Raw genomic sequence first — 20,857 nt, 5'->3', positions numbered from 1 at the left:
CTGCCGACATTGGACTATCGTGAGAAGACATTGGGTTTTATCGCGCCGCATGAATGGTCCTGCGCCGCCAGGGCAGGCAAGTCCAAGTCTTGATGGTTCCCAGGTCAGCTTTCAACATGACCATCAGCTGATAAGGGTAAAAGACAGCACATCGGAGAAGAAAACCTTTCGGAGTTTTTCACCTTCGTAGCCACCCTACAAGCAGACACTCGTTGCCTCATGTTTTTGGCAAGTTTCTGTCTCTCTTATTCTTTTTGTTCGGTTGATACTCTAGAATATAGCATCTCACCGCACGAGTATCACGAGGATAATGGTAGCATGTTGATTAAGTAACACTCACACATGCATACAATACATTGCTGTTTAGTTGAATGAGAAGCACCTTCCTTCCATCCTTCCTGCGTTGTTCGAACATGAATGATGAGTTACCCTTCATATATCATTTAAGTATTGATAATTCACACGATCAACGTTTCGACTTATTCTTTTCACCAGTACCTTCCCTTCACCTTATTCATATCATTCTACCGGGTCTCGCTGATCAGTAAAGAGATTGACGCTGATCTACACCAACCAACAAACTAATTAAATAAACAAGATTGATTTGCCACCCTGTGTTCCTTCAAGATCAACCTGACAGATCGATATCTCATAACCTTTCAACCTCATCAATTGACATCTCGATCATCACATAGTTGAAGATAACGATCATCTACATCCTTCTACATATACATCTGTCCAACTACTCCCATCTCTTTCCAGCTCTTACCCTCAATTATATCAACCCGTTAAGATCGGTTCACAATCGTTCCTTCCTCCCTTGCTTCCTTCTCGTCTAAATCTGATCAAACGTAACGATGGCATCTATAACGTCCGGATACACATCATACGAATCACCACCTTCACCACCCGCTACAGAAGAAGAGAGGGAGAGTATACCCTCGTTGGCTCAGGATGCGTATGAGTTGTTGGGACAACAGGATTCAAAGGTGTGTTATCTTTATGATTGTCTCCTTCCGTCTTCCTTCCTCGCTTCCTTCAAGTGAATGTCATTACTTATGGCTGGTATTATATGTCCGACTTATGCTCCCTTAATTTGACTCCGATTCCTGTCAACATCACCAAATCTCTCTTTCTCCAGATGATGGAGCTAGGCGATTTCATAGCGGAACTTCGAGATCTCGATCTCCGAACGGCAGTGATAGATGAGATATTGGATTATATGACATCGAACAGCTGGGTCCAATTGTGGAACTGGAAGGGACGGAGGAAACTTGGATTAGTATCGTTGAATGATATCTGATGGATAATGTGAATCAATGAATGCGTGTGTGTATGTGTTCTCAGATAAAGTATGTCCGAGAAGTGAAATAATGTCTGGTTAGATGGTTGAGTCGTGCAAATGCGTCCATTCCTCTGATCCAGTCGTTGTTCGTATATCTTCATGACTGGCGAGATAATCATATGGTACTGTATCAATTGATAAGAGATCTGACTGAGATTAGATAGATGCATGAAATGTTGTCGTATGGCGGCGGATACTGCAATCCCCTACCGACCCATTTGTTACAAACCTTCGTAGTAGTGAGCGAGCACCGATCAGGTGATTACGATATTCGTAATCGATATTTATCCGCTCGTCAACAGTCAACCAAACACAACCCGCGCAAACATAAACAAACAAACAAGCAGGGCATCACAATTGTCAACATCATCGTCAACAACGTTCAACGTCAATACTCACTCATGTCAGAGTGATCATCCACATCTATACTTACCTCTCGACTCATCCCAAAACAAAAGTATCATATACATATCATTCACTCACCTACACCACTACCCATCGTCAGTGAAAGATACATATCCAGCTCATCTCGCCACCTGATATATCAAGATATCACAGGAATTGTGAAGTGGACATTACAATCAATACCGTCCGTTCTCAGTTCAAAGATCATCTATATTGCTTAAAGTGAAGTCAAAGATCGAAAAAATCTAGGTGGATCCCATTATCAAAATGGCCAATACAAGGCCATATACAAGAGAGGAGTTGAAGGGTTTACGAAGAGCGAATTTACAGAATCTGTTTAAAGTGAGTAATGGAATATTCAAGCTTTCGATCGAACGTACGATTTTCTCTTTATATCCGTACACACAATCTTCATCTTGCTAGTGAACCTATACTTATGAAATCTCTATCACAGATACATAATCTCAAAGGAGCCAATGGTACCAACTCTATCCTGATCGATTCATTAGTCGAATACTTCGCTTCTCCCCAATACACCTCGGCTCACCCTCCTCAGATGACTGAAAAAGAAAAAGAAAAAGAGAAGGATAAACATGTACCGGTCCGACCTCATAGTGCAGCTGGAGGAAAGGTAGAAAACAGGTATAAGAACATACCGATAACTGCCAAACCTTTACCGGTCAAGGGGAGAGTCGTATCTGGACCCACACGCAAACCGGTTGAAAAGGATACATCGTCGACCACGACGAAAGGTACCCAGAAGAAAGGAGTGAGCGAAAAGGTCTTACCGACAATAGCAGCGGCAGCACCCTCAAATGTAGATCAGAGTGGACCTAGTGAATCGTACGAAGCTCCTCAACGAACTGAAATCATTATTCGGCCTTCTCTACCCACTCCACCTACATCATCTTCATCGCAATCTCATCCCGTATCGCTCTCTCAGGTGGAAGCTCTCCTCTCAGCGAACGATGCGAGATGGCAAGCTAAGTTAGAAGCGTTGGAGAAAAACCTGAACGATCAGATGGAACGATTAAAAATAGAGATGAATCAACTTAGAAGTCAAGTGCAAACTCAAGCGGGACCCTCAAGGACTTCTGGTGGTAGTAGGACTTGGTCACCTTGGGAAAACCGAGATCGATCGGCCTCGCAGCCCCTACCCTCAGCCTCGATTTTAGGTAAACGAAGACAACATCCTTTATCTACTGCCATCGGCGGTGAGGGTGTCGGTATAGAGCCAGAATCAGAAGATGATAGGAATGAATCGAAAAGAGTCCGGTTCAATGGATCGAAACCTGGTGACGATACGCCAATAACTGAACACCCACCTTCCATCATCCCTCCTTCTTCATCCTTCACTGCTAATGCAGCAGCAGCAGCACCACCTCGGACGCCCTCACCTCAGAAAACCTCAGCATTCGGAGCGGACTATTTCGCCAACCCATCTTTAACCCCTTTACCATCCCATTCACAATCAAGCTTGATACCCCGTACTCCATCTCCTTCAGGACAGGGGACAGTCCCAGATAATTCCCAAACTCCCAGATTACCCAATGATTGGGACAGTGAAGGTGAAGATTCGGAATTATCCGAATTGGATGACGAAGATATGACTAAAGGACAGATAACACCAATAAGCAGAAGTATGATACCCCAATTTTCGACTACGCCTGAACCTCCTTCACATCGACCCATCTCACCTACGATGGAGAGGAGTTTCTCTGGATCGTCCGATAGGTTTACACCCGGTCGAGTCGTTGTTGGGTCTTCCGCTACCGCTTCCACCCCGCTTGCTCAACCACCTTCTTTCGCAGTTGACGATGTGAATCTCAATGGTATACATCTGTCAAATGTAACTGATCTAGAAAGGATAGATGAGATGGATGAATCGCAAAATTCACAAAATTCACAGAACCACAATCAGAGATGGATTTCACCTAATGGGCAGCTGAATTTCCCTACCATTCGACCTATACCTAGATTAAGTGGATTAGGTACACCCAAATCCACTCAGCCTCACCGCATCGGGACTGGGGGTCATCAAAGGACCATATCTGCTTCTTCCTCAACGTCTGCTACATTACTCGCACCGCCATTATTGATCGCTCGAAATTCCCGAGCGGGTTCGGAATTACCTTTACCTACCAGGCACAGAGTCGGATCTAGAGGATTGAGTCCCCCTCCCAGACCTAGAAGTGCTAATGCGATTCATGGTCGGGATACACCCCCTCGAACGATCTTTCCCCTCAACTTGCCTGAACCCGAGGAAGGGTCGGGGTATGTAGCGGGTGGGAAAATCAGGTCGGCGTCGGCGGATTATATGCATGTGGCTATGCATGGTTTACAAGCTGGAGAAAGGGCTGAAGCTCTTGGGAATGGGGAGGCGGAAGGAAATGATGGACTCGATTTTGATGATGCCGATATACATATGGACCACGGTATAGGAAAGGTGAAAAAGGAAAGAGATAGAGAAAGAACGAGAATAATGGATATACCTACTCCATCTCATCGGACTTTATTGGGTACAGAGAGATATAACGATAAAAGATTTGGAGATATACCAGTCCCGTTTGGATTGGATATTGGAGAGGGTGAGAGTGGGATTTGGGAGAGTCCAAGGTGATTTTTCAGGTGAACCATAATGGAACAGAGGTGGATTGTAGATGGGTTATATCTCGGAATATCAACCACATGGAGTCTGGTGGAAGAAGATGAAGGAAATCATGGTTTCATATCTTGGTGTCTTGAATAGATGGGAGAATCGTGTGAATAGATCAGATCATCTTGCGTATCAAATAAATATACTAGATCTAGATGCTGTTGTACGACTTCAGATTATAATGCTTGTGTATCCTCCACATGTTGGAAATGCAACCATCACGAAGATGAATCTCCTTGCGTGAAGGTAAATGTTGGAAAAATTATATGATATCCATCGCTTCTCGCTTCTCTACTTCATATATATATAATACTACAATACCTGCGCACGGCAGTCAGGCAAATGACAGATGGTTTATTGAGAAGCTGTGGGAGTGAGATACCATCATCAGCTGATGATCTATCTCTCTCTTCTCTTTCGGTTAGACGGTGTACTCACGCTTGTTGATCTCCATTTGAGCTTCACCTTTATCATGTTGGAGATTACCAGAGGTCTGCTGGGATTTGTCTCCAGTGATGGCACCGACTATGGAATCTTTTTTACCTTCGAGTCTGTCTCCGACACTAAATGCACGATACAATACAACACAGATATCAGTAAGATGCTTCATACTGAGATATACTATATCAACTCACCCCTCAACGTATCCTTGAGCTTTGGCAGCGGTGATCTCAGCTTCACCTTGATCATGTTGTTTTTGACCTGCTGTAGTCCATGAGGAAGGTTCCGAAGATCCTCCCACAGCTTGGTAGGCTGTCTCGATGGTGTTGCCTACGAGGACCTTGGCGGATCCGACGAGGGAGTTGATCTGATCACAAAGAAAGAGCAGGAATCATGTCAGCTCGAACTGTCTTGCAGCGTATGAGAGAGGGGTGAACTTACTTGACCGTTAGTCTTGGATGGTTCGTTGGACATTATGAGTGATTAAGTGTGATGTGCAAGGTGTAAGTGGCAAAGTAGATTGTTGATGTTGTTATATTGGATGAAGAAAGGATTACGAGTAAAGACAGTCCTTCCACCTATTTATATCTTTCGCTCTATTCAACTTGTTTATCTCTCTTACTCCAGGTGACATCAGCATGAATGGCATCTGAACGATGATTGACGTCATTCCCATCAGGAACGAAAAAGAGAAGATGACAAAAGGATCTTCAGCACAGAATTGCCACACCTGCACAACGCCGAGGAGTTATATCCGGGAGATCATGTTTTTGCCCCGGTGCACATGGTAGTTTCCCCGGAGTGAGGTTGGGAGTGAGATGAGGAGCACATGAGTCAAACTGCGGGTCCCATCTTGAAGAGGAACGAGTACGATTACAGATGATATCAAAGGTATAACGTACAGTAGATTCACCCCGATGCATCTATCTACATCTGATACAAACCGCAAACATCATTCTTGCCTTAGTGCTACTGCAGGTACTGTCCAGCTATATATCTGTCAGATCCTCTATCACACCTACCTGCACTGGGCGAGTCGATCACTCTCAACTTGAACTCGATAATAGCCGGGAAAACAGCCGGTCGTACTCGTAACATCTACTTTCCTCTCATCGCTACTGCACAATCCAAGCTCATGTAATACCATCCACTGTATTACTTCACTATCTTCAATACCTCCTCGACTGCTCATCGCCACGAGCGCAATTGGGTCTTACCACCCATCGACCATAAACGCAATTCCTTATGGATTCATCAACCAATTACAGCAATACGGGCACAGGCGGAAAATCATATACTACCCATAATTCTACTCCATCACCCTTCCATACTTCCCCTCAAACCATACCTGGTGGTACTGGTACCAACACGGGTGGCACTTCACCCCATTCCTCATTGAATCAACAGCCTTCACCGCTCGTTCCAGCTTACCTCACTCGATATCCCACTTCCTCGGATCAATTCGGTCCTTCACCTCCTTCCGGTTCTGGAAGAAGACCAACATTGACAAGCTCTATATCGACATCGAACTATCCTGATAGTTTAGATATGTACCATACCAATCATAACGGAGGAGGAGGAAGATCAGATAGTTTTAGTCAAACGGGGAATTGGCCTGCTCTACCGTCTACTTCCGCAGGAGGAGTGAAAGAAGATAGAGGGTGGAACAATGATAATCGATATTCAATTTCTTCTTCTTCTTCAGCAAAAGGGAGATATAACACACAACAACAGCAGCAGCAACAACAGATAACTCATCCACCTCCTCATACAGGTCAACAAACCCAGACGCAGAAAATCTTCCCCAGTGCTGGACCGACAGCTAAAAGAGGATCGAAAGCTTGTGTGGCTTGTAGAAGGGGTAAGAACAGGTGTGAATTCGATCCGACAGGATCTGAAACTTCCTGTAGGAGATGTCTCTTAAACGGAACACAATGCATATTCGAGAAACCATCGGAGAAATCGGGTGGAGGAGCAACGAGAAATAGGAATGGAAGTATCAACCAAAATCAGAATCAGATGAATCAACAGAGTGGAAGTAGTAATGACGGAACAGGAATGTCAAACGAAGCAGAAAGTAAGATCAATAACCTGGAGAAAACTGTTCAATCTTTGACTCAAAGTCAAGATCAAATTCAGAATGTTTTACAACAAATACTTCAGTTGTTACCTCCCCAATCACAAGGAAATCTACCTACACCTAATACATCGTCTATACCGAATTTTAGCAATCACTCTCAGCAGCACCAACATCCTACGGCTATAGCTACTTCGAGTATCTTCCCATCTTCCGTATCCCCCCCCTTTCACCAGAACCTTAATCAGAATAATCAAGGGAATGAAAGACAGGATGATATGATCTTGCAAGCGTTTACAGCTGGTGGGAATGGGAGTAAGTTGAAATCACCTCAGAATACTGCCAGTGGTAGATCGCTGTCCATGTCGACTACGATCAATACCACCACGGCCAATCAGTTGCCTACACCTGGAAAGAGGGATTTCCCTAAATTACCTGGGTTTGCTCCTCCTGTAAGCATCATTATACTCCCCTTATCAATAACTATAATGAATATAAATTGACGCCAACATTGTGTGTATCGATATACCAGGCTCATCAATTCGGTACATATGGAGTAATCCCATTACCTTCCGCACCTCCGTCCCCATCTCGCTCAAGACATTCCTCACGATCATCCTCCTCTCACTCAGCTACTTCGTCCAGCGCATTACCCCGAGAGACACTTACAGCTCCAATCCAGGCCTTACAGGCACTTGCCAATGCTGCCGACCAGATAGCCAAGACCTCGCCGGAGAACAACGGCGAAGTAGAAGAAGAGGAAGATACCAAGGATGTGTTGATGGCTGAAAGAGAGGAAGGAGGAGGTGAAGAAAGGGGTAGATCCAGAAAGAGGAAAAGAGTATTGATCGATCCGAATTTGGATCTGAAATCTATGGCGATGTCTCTCAGGGTGAAAAAGAAGAAAAAACCTGATCCCACTCCACGAAACCCCTTCCCTGATGTGGTTACCAAGGGATTGGTGAGCGAACAAGAAGCGAGAGAACTGTGGGATATCTTCTTTAAAGGATGTCATTATTTTGTGCCCCTGTGGGATAAGAGTTATGATACCTATGAGACTTTTATCGTGAGGACACCGTTCTCAACTGATGGTGAGTTGTCGGTCTCCCCATATATTCATGATCACTTTGGATGGATGGATGGCCATGGCCATGGACAATAAATGCTAATTATCTTATGGCGACAAAATAGCTTTATTGGCAGTAGCCGCTAAGATCAGAGCAGGAAATGGTAAGTATATTCGATCTTCTGGTTTCTTTAAGATCTGTCGGGAGGTGACTGATTTGAGCGTCCTTTATATAGGCCCATTAGGTCAGACGTTCCAGAGATGTTTGGAAGAAGCTCAAGGTATAGCTAGATCGACATTGTTTGGACCGATAGTCAGGAAGGAAGCAGTCATGGCGATGTTGATTTTGAGTGTGTGGAGTCAGAATGGCTGGTTGCCTTGCGGGTGAGTAGATCACACCGTCACCAACCTGTTTTGAGGTATACTGATGGGCAATTCTGTATGATTAGCCACGCCCTTCGTATGGGGTTGGATATGAACCTGCATCGGGCATTAGATAGGCTGGCTAATAAGGATGAAGTGAGGCCTGAAGCTGATGAGAGGGATCTGGGTGAGTTAGCTGTTTCCTTTTCCAGAAAAAAATCATAATGACAGCTGATGGTGATTATCTTCCGATAGTTGTTTCTGCTCGAATATGGTTGAACTGTTATATGCATGAACATCTGTAAGTGACGGTTCTACGCAAATGTAGTCTACTCGAAACAACGCTGAGAGACATCGTGACTATGGTATACAGTGTCAGTCTGGGAACTGGTAAACCATTATTGTTGAGAGATGATTCTTCCGTCAGAGGTGCGAGGGAGTTATTGTACGTGGGATGTTTCCTGTACGGCTGTACGGTTCGAAGCGCGTTAGCTGATAAACACAAAATAGATCACACCCCATGGCTTCAGAGACAGATATGAGATTAGTAGCTGGTGTCGAATTGGTCAATCTGCGAAGTGAGTCTACTCCCATTGTATAAGTATGGACTTTGAATATTGTGTTTGACCTGTTTCGGTTCAATCTGCTTTAGTCCGAATCCTAGAGCATCTCACTCCCTTGCATGGTAAGATCGATTCAGCGACTATATCGTTTGTCAAGCGCATGTTATCAGATTTGAACTCGTGGTACAAGGAATGGTACTCTATCCACAGAAGTCGATATGACGATGAAGATGTGCTGGTGAAGTTGCTAGAGACGGAATTGTGTTATGCACAACTTTGGACGGTGTGCGTGGCGCTTCGAGGAGTCCAATGGGATAAGGTGAGTACACTGAGGAATGCACTATCGTGTCATGGCTGACCTGGATGGTGATTTAGCTCGCCCCGGATCAACGTGAATTGGCGTTCCAAGCTAAAGACGCATCGTTCAGATGCCTGGAGATCTTCCTAAGACATGATAACTTCAGGAGACATCTGAAATACGCTACGCACGATCAACTTGTTTCGGTAGCTTTTGCTGCGGTGTTCTTGTTGAAGATGTGAGTGGATTGACATCTAGGTATCTTGACCGCATTGTGGTGTAAGAACGGCTGTTGATGTATGATCGTTTCATATTTCCAGTGCGATGCTTTACCCTACTTCTGTCCCACTGCCATTCCTAATCTCTCAGGTATCGCAACTTGCCCACCTACTCTCTGCGGAATGTTTCGCCGAACGATATGCTCTAACTTTACGATTGATGTTATCGAATTTCAGAAGGAAGACAGGTGCCATGTCTACCGTACCTGGTACACCTAGATTATCCGTATCTGCCGGACAGAACCATCATCAAGGTCAAACATTACCTTTTCAGCCGGCTCATAATAACAACAATAATGGGTTGAACGTGATTGGTGATTTAGATGGAGGATTACAAAGTCTATTATCGTTACCTTCATTTGATGGACTGGATAATACCACGAATGGTAATGGTGGAGAGATATCCGGAGGAGTAACGGATCAGATGTGGGATATGACTGGATTAGAAGGATTCAATTGGCCTACGGAATTTAGTCCCTCGGCGTTACCTGTTTGGTTACAGGATGGTGTAAGTTTGGCTTTTATTTCATCTTCGACGAGATAGAAGGGTTCGTAAGCAGCTGACTGAGATCTGATGATGGCTTAGAACGTGAATGATTTGGGATTACCCGCAGATGGATCGGATTCGTTATTCTTACCACCAGAGTGAGTAACTTAATTGGTGCACCGAGCGAATCTTGCTGATCCTTCTCGCTCGATGTCAGACTCGCCAACTTGTTCTTGCCATCTACCGGAAGTCAGACGTTTGATCAATACGTCTTACCTGATAGTGGTGATGTAGGAGCGGAAGCTTGGTAGTGGGCACGCAATGAGGCTGTATCATGGTCAGTGACCGAAACACATATCGATGTGGATGGTGATAAGCGATTGTAAAACCGGATGAGATAAAAGCCGGTTTAAAGGGAAAATCATCCTAGCTACGGTGGTGGAAAAGGGAACAAACACTCGAGCGAAAGAGAAAAGCAAAAGAAAAAGAGGAAGATCTGAATGCCAGGTGGTTATCTATCAAGGGTAAAATATCTTGAACCGGCTATTATATAATTTTGATTTTTGTACACAAATAAGCGGAAGGTGCTTGAAGCTTCTTTTTTTCAGGATTTGATGTTTCGATAAATCTTAGTGGTAGTCTGGCAGTTTGTTGTATATCTCATAAAATTGGATGAACAGATCTTTCGGGTTCCGATCAAACATCACTGTAATGGCACTTTGGTCATCCACTGTCAGACTAGAGATACACTGACCATTGTACCATTTGTTACTCCGAAAATATCGGACGGCCGTAAAACCGTGGGGTTTCACCCTGGATTTACCCGCGGTTGGACCGCAATGGGCAAACTTATTCAGACTTTTTCAGTTACGATTGCGCCCTTGATTGACAAGTTGCATATGTGTCATAACCCAATCCAAGCTATCAAAACAATACTAAACAAACCGAACCGACGACAAACACATGCCCGAATGGAAAAATTTAGATAGCGAGAGCATCGACTTGGACAAGTATATATATACAAGATAGTTTCCTCTGTTCTCTTGTAGTTTTCTTTCTCTGCTCTTTGTTGTGTTTGGCTTATATCATTCATTTCGTTGTGGTGTTTCATCGCTCCTCAAGCGGACGGACCGAACGGACAGAGACTAATCGATAAATCACACAACACTGAACGCAAAATACACATCGTGCGAATACGGTATATCCCGAAAGGTACTCTTTCGTCTCCCATTCACCTTGCATGAATCAATAGTATCTCTCATTCTCATTCAACCTCAAGCCCATTCACATCATCGTCTATCATCGTAGATCCAACGATCAAACTCATTCAGCTTGAAAATCGAAAATCGAAAATCTCATCTCCGAGACTAGTACTAGATTGTATCGCTCTAATCCGACGCGACCAACGGCGCCCGATCTCGGTGTTCTTGTTTCTTGGATTTACAGTCAAATTCTGTTTTAGTCATTCAGTCATAAGTTAAAGGTCGGATCTTGGTAATCAAGAATTCATTCTTAATTTATATAATCAACCATCTATCCATCTTTCCCATCGATCTCTTATCTTTTTCTTTCTTTCCTTTTCTATTGTGTATACATCAAAAAGGATAATCCAAAATGTCAACAACATCGACCACCACGACTCAAATAGGTGATTCACCCCCTCCACCACCCAAAACCAACGGTGTAGTATCAAATAAACCCGTATCATCATTCACGCTGAAAAAAAGACCTTGGAGACCTTATGTCACCCCGTTCGAAGATATACTAGCTAGAAAATACCCTGGGAGCGGAACCAACGAAGATCCCCATATAGTCGATTGGTTGCAGAACGATAAAGAGGACCCTCAAAATTGGCCAGCCGTATATAAATGGACGTTGATAGCGATCGTATCGTGGTTGACTTTGGCCGTAGCACTTTCATCGTCAGCTTATACTGGTGGTGCGCAGGATATTGTTGTGGAGTTTGGAGCGAGCTTGGAGTTGGTCATTGCTGGTGTATCGTTGTTTGTTGTTGGTGAGTTGACTTATTACACAATCTCGATTCTACAATCGAATTGGATTGACGAATGATCAAGTCTCAATGATCAATGTTTGATAAACAAAGCTGACTGTTGCTTCTCGTTCAATAGGGTTCGCATTTGGTCCACTATTCTGGGCTCCCTTCTCCGAAGTATTCGGTCGACGATACTCCTACATCATCTCCTACTTCTTCCTCACCGTTTGGTCCGGTGCTGCAGCTGGATCACCCAATATTGGCTCTCTCCTTGTATTTCGATTCCTCGCTGGTCTATTTGGTTCTTCTCCCCTGGCCAATGCTGGAGGAACCATCTCAGATGTATTGGATGCCAATCAACGAGGTTTGGGTATGGCCCTTTTCTCAGCTGCTCCTTTCCTCGGTCCATCGCTTGGTCCAATCACAGGTGGTTTCCTAGGTTTGAAAGCTGGTTGGAGATGGGTAGAAGGATACCTTACGATCTTCGTAGGAGTCATGTTGATCATTGTCGCTATTTGGGGTTCGGAGACCTACGCTCCACTCTTGTTGAGACGTCGAGCCAACACTTTGTCCAAGGCTACTGGAAAAGTATATAGGTTCAGAGGTGATGCCAAGAAACCACTACAGGTCGGTCCCCTATTTGTCACTTCGTTGATCAGACCATGGAAGTTTTTGTGGTACGAACCTATCGTATCTATCTTGACTGTTTACACCGTGAGTGGAGACACATATGTTACATACTATATGCAGAATATTAATTCATAACTGACTGTGTTCATATGTTTCACTCAGGCTCTGATCTACGGTATCTTATATCTCAACTTCGCTGCCTACCCTATTGTATTCCAACAAGGTCACGGATGGAACGTCGGTATCGGTGGTCTTGCCTTCCTCGGTATCTTGGTCGGTACCCTCGTAGCAGTCTTACTTTCCATCGTATATGTCAATCCTCAATATATCAAAGTTGCCAAGAAGAAGGGTGGAAGAGCCGATCCTGAAGATCGATTACCCCCCGCCATCTGGGGTGGTATTTTGTTGGTCATTGGTCTAGCTGGATTTGCTGCCACCGACGGACCGGACGTTCATTGGATTGCTCCTATCATCTTCGGTGTGCCATTCGGTACGGGTATCATTATTGTTTTCTTGGCTGTGTTGGGTTATTTGGTAGATAGTTATACCGTGAGTCAATTATCATACCTATTTGTTGCACATAGTCTAGGTGTAGGTCACTGACAACAAATGATTTGGTGATGAGTGTAGATTTACGCGGCTTCGGTACTCGCTGCCAATTCAGTCCTTCGATCACTTTTCGGTGCCGCTTTCCCCTTATTCACTCGACAGATGTTCGCCAAACTCGGTGTTCATTGGGGTGTTGCCCTTCCCGGATTCTTATCTCTCGCTTGTATCCCCTTTACAGTACTGTTCTACAAGTACGGAGCGAGCATTAGGGCCAAATGCAAGTACGCTGCTGATGCCGAGAGGACCATGGCTATGATCATGGCTGCTAGGATGGCTCAGGCGAAACAAGAAGATGAAGAGGCCAATGTCGAAACTAAACCCGAAGCACAAGGCGAAGCGATCAGACCTATCGAATCTCAACCTGCTGAACAAGAAGGTGGATTATCAAAAGTGGAATCTCACGCTGCTGAACATGCTTCTGCTTCTGCTGGTACCCCATCCAACATTAAGAGGATCCCATCGCACGTTCCTCCTCATATGCACCATGAGTGGACTACCTATGAGGCTTTGGCCGATAGAGATGAAGTTGATCTAGAGGACGATGAAAGGATAAAATTGGAGGAGTTACATAAAAAATTCCATTATGTGAAAGCTACCAAACCAAGTGAAGGTGAAAACCAGACGGGGACTCAAGCTTGATCTGAAGTAGAAGGAGAAAGAGCAGGGTTAGTAGGGGAGGGATAAAAGGAGAAAAACAAAAAGGAAACAAAAACCTATCTTATAATATCACATATCACTTAACATATAGATCTCACTTCGCTTTTATATCATACCATATCTTCGTTCATACCTACTTAGATAACTATAATGACCATCATGCATATATGCAATTCATAAACGTACAACAACATCTCGTATACGATATCCAAATCACAGTACCAATACTGCACTCGACAATGGTTCCTCATTTAATTGTGTACACACATTTCCTGTAGGATGGGTAGGAGATCGGCAATAAAAAAGCTGAGCTTGGGCCAGTGAGGGAATTGTACATCATAAGGTAACATGATTATTATGCATGGATAGAATATTGTGCTGTGTTTGCTATAAATCACCGTGTATGGATTAACCCCCATGTTTTCCGTTGTAAGCGTTGGTGTAGGTGTTTCTGTTGTTATTATACAATGTCAAAAGACGAGTGAACGCATTCTAGAGGAATGATGGAGTAGATAATGATGCAGAAAGAGACGAGGAGGGGCGAACAGGAGGAGGAAGTATGGTATATAGGAGGAAAAGAAGGGGATTGAAGTGAGGGGTTGATGAGAATTAACCGATAAATCTGAAGTTCGAACTATGTATAGCGTACTATCCGATGATCATCAAAACAATCGTTAGAACATCAAATCAGTTTTTTCTACTACGCTGTCACGTTCAAGCTGGTTCATAGATGGGTGGGCCACTCACTTTAGGTTGCATCCCCTCACTCTGCTCTACAGCTTTCAACATGAACATCTCATGGAACTTCCTTGGCATGTCCCTCGTTGCGTCTTTCCCGTTCGCATTGTTGTTTCGATTATCTGGGGCGGAGGATGGTGGAGCGAGGACGGTGGGTCCGTGGAGGACGGATCCGGTTACGTTGATTATTAATGATGGTGGGGTGTTTGGTTCGGCTAATGTTCCAGACCAGTCAATGAGTTGATATAATCTTGTCGTGCAAGGATAGTATGATGATTTTGTTTACTTATTGATATAGTCGTTGGGTATTAGAGAGAATTTGGGAGAGAAAATAAGAAGTCAACTCACCAGATACAGGATGACAATCTAAAGTTTGTAAATCATGTCTGCTCAATGGTATACCTTTTAGGAACTCGGCCAAAGAGGGTTTATCGGATGGTACGGTGTTGCCATTCCATATAATCTTTGAGTTCGGCAGGTATAAGAGGGGTATTTCCTATGAGAATAAACCATATGTTCGAGGCTTTATCAGCCTTTCATTCATACCGACATTCGTTACAACTCAGTTGAGTGAAGGCGAGCTTGACAAAGTACAGGTACAGCAGCAGTGAGTTTGTAATGGCGAGTACTTACCAAGTCCCTCCTCGTAGGCTCATCGTAAGCTTCATAGTATACCTGACAGAATGCTATAGCCCCGTGAGAGGCAGCGTCGATAGCGGCTGCACCCCAAGGTTGAGGTCTGACACGACCATGAAAGAGCAGAAAGGTAAGCTGGATGTATACACGCTGGCTTCGAAGGCGAAGCTTACATTGGCTGAACAGGGACGCTCATTTGCTGTGGCTGTTGAGATAAAGCTGAGGTAGCCATGGTCCTATCTATTTTGTATGTTCGATGAACAGACAGAAAATGCTGAAATGATAAATGTTGATGTACGATTACAGTCACAGTCAAATGTCGTAAGTGCCTGGGTGCTCGGAAGGTTGAGTGGCGAATTTGAGGTAATATCTTATCTTCCACGTCATCATATATTTCCACCGACCTCTTCACTATCAAGGAGCAAGGTCTTCTTGCCAATGCGAGTGCTACACATCGTTACGCAATATCGCTCATCCCTACCAAACCAGTAAGTCCTGGACCATGTCAAGTCCGTAACGAACACTGGGACCGTCTACGCATCATGCCTCCTATATCAGACCCCTCGAGGCGCTCCGGGCACTCCGAGCAGCGGATCCGACCGTACATCCCCCTCCCCATACTTCTCCTCACATCTCTCATCCCCCTCCTGGGATTATTATTCCCTTATTTCTCGACCCAGCCGATTGCCCGTTTCTCCACATACATCCCGTCGGCTCATGATGGTCATCCAAAGGCATTGATACTTACTGCTCATCCGGATGACGAAGTGATGTTCTTTTCACCTACTATCTTATCACTAGTGTCAGAAGGATGGACGGTTAGTGGATTATGTCTATCGACAGGTTAGTCAGCTGAAGGAGAGACCTCTTCGAATCTTGTGAAATATGGTGGGGATCTAAGACAAGCTAATGGAAACGACTTTGTCTAGGTAACTCATCGGGTCTGGGGGTCATACGTACAGAAGAATTATACGGGAGCTACCAAGTCTTAGGAGTTGAACGTAAAAATGTGAAAGTTATCGATCATCGGTAAATTCCATACTGTCACCTCTCATCATAGAGGAATTTCTCCGCTGATATCTTGTTTTTACGATGATAGTGATTTGCAAGATTCCTTGACTGCTCATTGGGATCCACATCTGATATCAGATATTTTGCTAGATCATCTGAATGATCATCCAGCAGATCTGGTATGTCCACCTTACTGCAATACAAAAGAAGAAAACAAGACGATCTGACATGTAAATTTGTTTATGTAGACAGTAACCTTCGACGAGATTGGAATCACCCATCATCCCAACCACATTTCTCTCTCTCAAGCTTTAGCTCTCCTACAAACTCACACTCAGCCTAGTCCTAAAATAATACACTTAAAATCACCTGGGGTGATCCCGAAATTCACTGGACCCCTATATCCCATTTACCTCAACTTACAAAAAATCCTTTATCATATACTCAAGTCCGATGCGCAGAAAGAGGGGCAAGAGGAGAAGGGGTTGGTCGTTGTTTCATCTCCTGCTCAATGGGTACAGAGTATACAAGCTATGATGGCCCACCGTACGCAACTAGTATGGTTTAGGTGGTTGTATCTCGCTGCGTCAAGGTTGATGTGGGTTAATGAGTTGATAGAGATATGATCATATGTTATGCATTCATTGTATCAATACTCAAAGAGAGACAGGCCAACATATGCAGCCTGACTAAGATCACAAGAGATGGGAGGTAGAAATTATATTGCTCACTGTTGGCATATATTCGTACCGTGAATCAACAGAAAATAACGTTCTTCCTCTCATTCCAAGATTTCAGTTATATCAGTAGAATAGTTTATAGTTTATCGAATCACCTTATCTGCCGTTACTCACCGCATAACTTCATAAGCACAGACGCTCCCACTTAGCTGTGTAAGTATGATAGAAGCTTTGACGTGTACTCAAACAATGCATGGAGAAGATAGAAGAGATGAAATGAAATGATATTCTGCCCACCTGAGCTGCCATTCACTCCAATTTCTCTAGCCTGCTTCTCTCGCATGAATTCCAAGAGTGTTTCCGTTGCCATGTGGACCCTCTGTTCGGATATGATTTCAAAATACAAGCCACAAGGTAATCATATTCTTGATATGCATTCGTTCAAGAGGAACATACCTCGACTAAATTCATCTCTTCCAAATTTATCATTTTCCATTATCTGTCTCATCGCCCATTCTGATTGAGCGTGACTAGGGCATCATCGAGCCGGTACTCAGCCCTACTCTGAACGCCTCGCTCTCGAAGATGAGTAATTTCCATAGTTGAAGTACGAAAGATTCAGCATCTTCGGCGAGAATCTGAGATATCACCTGGTCAGCTCTCGTGACCGAATGTCCAGAGAAAACTAACTACAGAGAATTGCACTTACAGGTTCCAATCCATCTACCAAATCATCCGATTCTTTCTTGTCTCTAAGATGCTCTAAAACAAATTCGACCAAGTCTTGGTCTAGTTCACCTAAGAATTCACTGATTTTACCTTCTACAAAAGGTTTGACCTTTTCTTTGATAGTGGACTGAAAAGAAAATAGTGAACCATCAGACCGTGTCAGCGAGAATATGACTCGGGAAGATCGTAGGTTTTTGCAATTCCACATCATACTCGTACTCACCTCATTCACCGCAGCCCAATCAATATCAGCTCTAAAAATATCTCTCTTACTTGTCGGTAAGGATTTCTTGATGTCCAACAATTTCGCATTCCTCTTAGCCAATCTCTGAGCTTCCGTCAACCCATCATTTCCTTGTCCATCCGTCTCGGCATCTAGTCTGATGAGTGTTCGTTTCTTCTTCTGTTCATTCTCTTCTTCCTCGTCTTCAGCCAAAATCACAGGTTTGGGTTTATTAGGTATGACAGGTTTTACTTCTTCTTTAGGCTTGGCTTCTATGGCGGTAGGTTGAATATTCAATCTAATCGGTTTGGCATCCTCGGTTAATAATCCTTTAGCTTTCTGCTCATTCTCCAATTCTGCTAATTCTGCCATTTGCTTCTTCAAGAATTCCTCGGACTCTTTCTCCAATGCTTGCAAGTCGTCTTCCTCCTGTTGTCGGTCACGTACATCATCTTGGTACTCTTGTTGTCGGATACGTTGTCTCCTTGCACGCCATGTTGCCCTACATACATCATCGTATAAGTTTAGTCACGGCTTGAATGGATAATACGAATAGCAAGGAGAATCGATACTTACCTGTCAGAATAGAACAACTCCCTGCCCTTCTCGATTATCTCATCATCATCCCAATTCTCGTATTGCTCAATCTGTCTTCGCCTATTACGCTCGATCAGGTCCTCGTGGGCTTTTCTTTGGGCAAGTTCCCTATTCAGTGCCTCTATTCGGATACGTTCTCTATGTTCGACCCTTCTTTCGGCCTGGATGATGATATGTAACGTCAGTTTCGATGTCGTGGTGAATGCAGGAGATAAGAAGAGTGCTAGAACAGGCTTCAACGGTACCGATAGAATGACCGATGTGAACAATGGCCATGAGACGAAGAGGATTTAATGTAACTGAAATATAGTAGAAAGTATGGAAAGAGTCACTCACATCTCTCAGAGCAATATCTTTCTCTCTCTGCTTCCTCTGTCTCCTCAACTCTTCTTCCTCTTCATCCGTCCTTCCAGAGTCGACCTTCCCTTCGGCCGACTGAGCGGCAACGAATCCAACGGGTTTATCATACCCCTGAGGATCTCGCGCTCTACTTGGTCCAGCTCCATTCTGTTGCGATTGAGGAGTCTGTTGACCTAGAGGAGTGTTAGGACTTGGTTGGTTCTGATGTTGATTTTGCCAAGCTTGTTGTTGCTGTTTAGCTAATCCTCTGTTATTCCCATACCCATAATTCGCATTGGCCATAGGTGTCCTTTGCTGCTGTTGCTGTTGCATGATTCTATATCTCTCTCTTTCATCTTCGATTGCTTTCTTTTCCTTTTCCCTTTTCGCGGCTGCGACTCGGAAGATTGCAATCTGATCCAGTACTGCTACTCTCTGATTTTCAGGTAAGTCACCTTCTTTCAGATCTTGCAGATGTTCTGGGACGATGACTTGAAGTGGACTGTCTCCGCCTCCTTGTTTAGCGGGACCGTCAGGGTGTTGAGCGTTAGGATCGGTCAGGAGTGCGACGATATGGGCGATTGATTTCCGGGTAGCTGCGTCAGCTTCTTCGTCGTTCTATGAATTGAGGAGAACATGTAAGTATAGAGCAGCAGATGAGAGAGTGTATCAGTGGAGACTCACATCAGATCTGCCCAGAGTCGATTCAAACTCCTCTAAGAACTCCTGTGTTTTCTGATCCGCCTTAACCACCAGAGCCTTCTTCCTACCATCTCTCCTTCCCTCAGGCGACAAATCAGGTAATTCTACACCATTCAAACATCTTATACACCTCAGCACGACTTCTGGGTTTTCGTAAGCTGCGAAACCGAATGCTTGGGGTTTACCAGATGCACCCGATACCCTCTTGAGCTCATGGAGAGGACCACAGGCCTATAACAGCAGAAAAGCGTAGATTAGCACGACTATCTCAGTACATAGACATAGAAGATTATAGAAAGGAGATTACAAACATGTCACTTACGTTGAGAAGATTCTTTAAAACATCATCCGTTATACCAGGAGCTATACTTCCCACGAACACACTCGTGGTTTTAACATCCCGTACGAAGCCTGGTGGTGTCCCTATTCCAGTGGGACTCTGATTCGGTGGTAGACCTTCTTGAGGGAATCTTGGTGGTTGGGGTAATCCAGCAGGGGCGGGAGGTAGACCTAATCCGGGATGCGCAGGTCTCTGAGGAGGAGGATATTGGTTGTAGCCCATACCTCCCGGTCCACTTGGTGGAGGACGGAATGGTAATGCACCGCCACCGCCACCGCCATTGGTTGGTCCACCAGGTGAGCTGAAACCTGGTCCAGAAGGTGACAGTGAAGGAGGGGGTCGAGAACCTGGTGCGAAGTTCGGTGGGAAAGGTGGAGGGATGAATGATCCTGGAGGAGGAGGTCGGAATGGTGGGAATTGACCTTGTTGGCCTGGTGCGGGTGGTCGGTTCGGGGGGAAGGGAGGTAAGTTACCCGGAGGTGGGCGGAAGGGTGCTATAACCAGAAACGGACGCAATCAACATTACCTGTTAGCTAGATCCTCAGAGGTCAAGAGGTCTGGATCAGAGCACACTCACGTTGACCGTTGTACATTATGATATGCTGCCTGCTTGACGGTCTTCCGTTGATGGTGGGATGTGTGCGTACAGGTATCACTGATGAGCAAGAGATAAGATGATGAATAACTTTGATCTTTTATTGCAGCGATAACTTACTTGATGAGGGACGAACGAATGTTGGGCTTAAACAGAGGGAGCACAAAAAGAACCCAAAGCTCATATTCCTTCGAAGGTAAATTCGAGATTCGAACGGATTTGTGCCACATTTGTTCATCCATTGATGGCTATTGAGCACAGATACGTTGTGTAAGTGATAGCACACAAATAGGTGAATCCAATCATCTGTTGTGTACTGATCCTCATGAATATGCCCATGTTGCCATTTCACCGCAAAGATATGATATCTGCGCCATGTACATGGCTTCCAAAGAGTTC

The 20,857-nt window shown here is 44.4% G+C and overlaps 8 protein-coding genes across 8 annotated transcripts; 5 read left to right on the top strand and 3 right to left on the bottom strand.

Moving 5' to 3' along the window:
- Window positions 1–857: 857 nt before the first annotated feature.
- Window positions 858–1,296, top strand: L199_003399 (uncharacterized protein; the record flags this gene model as incomplete). Its single annotated transcript, XM_064889132.1, has 3 exons — window positions 858–989; window positions 1,142–1,198; window positions 1,270–1,296. The coding sequence occupies 3 exons, from the start codon at window positions 858–860 to the stop codon at window positions 1,294–1,296; spliced, it is 216 nt and encodes a 71-aa protein (XP_064745204.1).
- Window positions 1,297–2,017: 721 nt separating this feature from the next.
- Window positions 2,018–4,370, top strand: L199_003398 (uncharacterized protein; the record flags this gene model as incomplete). Its single annotated transcript, XM_064889131.1, has 2 exons — window positions 2,018–2,092; window positions 2,205–4,370. The coding sequence occupies 2 exons, from the start codon at window positions 2,018–2,020 to the stop codon at window positions 4,368–4,370; spliced, it is 2,241 nt and encodes a 746-aa protein (XP_064745203.1).
- Window positions 4,371–4,827: 457 nt separating this feature from the next.
- On the bottom strand, window positions 4,828–5,321 carry L199_003397 (uncharacterized protein; the record flags this gene model as incomplete). The annotated part of the gene is made up of 3 exons (XM_064889130.1): window positions 4,828–4,969; window positions 5,042–5,214; window positions 5,289–5,321. The coding sequence occupies 3 exons, from the start codon at window positions 5,319–5,321 to the stop codon at window positions 4,828–4,830; spliced, it is 348 nt and encodes a 115-aa protein (XP_064745202.1).
- A 771-nt stretch (window positions 5,322–6,092) lies between these two features.
- On the top strand, window positions 6,093–10,290 carry L199_003396 (uncharacterized protein; the record flags this gene model as incomplete). The annotated part of the gene is made up of 13 exons (XM_064889129.1): window positions 6,093–7,376; window positions 7,457–8,015; window positions 8,116–8,154; window positions 8,227–8,374; window positions 8,440–8,540; window positions 8,609–8,654; window positions 8,727–8,798; window positions 8,864–8,931; window positions 9,006–9,235; window positions 9,292–9,452; window positions 9,535–10,000; window positions 10,079–10,137; window positions 10,197–10,290. 13 exons carry the CDS (start codon window positions 6,093–6,095, stop codon window positions 10,288–10,290), a joined length of 3,327 nt encoding a protein of 1,108 aa, XP_064745201.1.
- A 1,303-nt stretch (window positions 10,291–11,593) lies between these two features.
- L199_003395 (uncharacterized protein) lies at window positions 11,594–13,850 on the top strand (the record flags this gene model as incomplete). Its single annotated transcript, XM_064889128.1, has 4 exons — window positions 11,594–11,993; window positions 12,109–12,686; window positions 12,765–13,151; window positions 13,233–13,850. The coding sequence occupies 4 exons, from the start codon at window positions 11,594–11,596 to the stop codon at window positions 13,848–13,850; spliced, it is 1,983 nt and encodes a 660-aa protein (XP_064745200.1).
- A 627-nt stretch (window positions 13,851–14,477) lies between these two features.
- On the bottom strand, window positions 14,478–15,474 carry L199_003394 (uncharacterized protein; the record flags this gene model as incomplete). The annotated part of the gene is made up of 5 exons (XM_064889127.1): window positions 14,478–14,516; window positions 14,616–14,821; window positions 14,955–15,102; window positions 15,240–15,345; window positions 15,416–15,474. 5 exons carry the CDS (start codon window positions 15,472–15,474, stop codon window positions 14,478–14,480), a joined length of 558 nt encoding a protein of 185 aa, XP_064745199.1.
- A 310-nt stretch (window positions 15,475–15,784) lies between these two features.
- On the top strand, window positions 15,785–16,879 carry L199_003393 (uncharacterized protein; the record flags this gene model as incomplete). Its single annotated transcript, XM_064889126.1, has 4 exons — window positions 15,785–16,085; window positions 16,172–16,271; window positions 16,342–16,432; window positions 16,502–16,879. 4 exons carry the CDS (start codon window positions 15,785–15,787, stop codon window positions 16,877–16,879), a joined length of 870 nt encoding a protein of 289 aa, XP_064745198.1.
- Window positions 16,880–17,463: 584 nt separating this feature from the next.
- L199_003392 (uncharacterized protein) lies at window positions 17,464–20,456 on the bottom strand (the record flags this gene model as incomplete). Its single annotated transcript, XM_064889125.1, has 8 exons — window positions 17,464–17,571; window positions 17,643–17,789; window positions 17,886–18,387; window positions 18,462–18,643; window positions 18,819–19,439; window positions 19,506–19,754; window positions 19,846–20,357; window positions 20,441–20,456. The coding sequence occupies 8 exons, from the start codon at window positions 20,454–20,456 to the stop codon at window positions 17,464–17,466; spliced, it is 2,337 nt and encodes a 778-aa protein (XP_064745197.1).
- Window positions 20,457–20,857: the final 401 nt, after the last annotated feature.

The sequence above is a fragment of the Kwoniella botswanensis genome, chromosome 1, assembly GCF_036426115.1.
Source record: "Kwoniella botswanensis chromosome 1, complete sequence".
Taxonomy (NCBI): domain Eukaryota; kingdom Fungi; phylum Basidiomycota; class Tremellomycetes; order Tremellales; family Cryptococcaceae; genus Kwoniella; species Kwoniella botswanensis.
The sequence above is the reverse complement of the archived record's forward strand: the minus strand, read 5'-3'. Positions and strand labels throughout refer to the sequence as shown.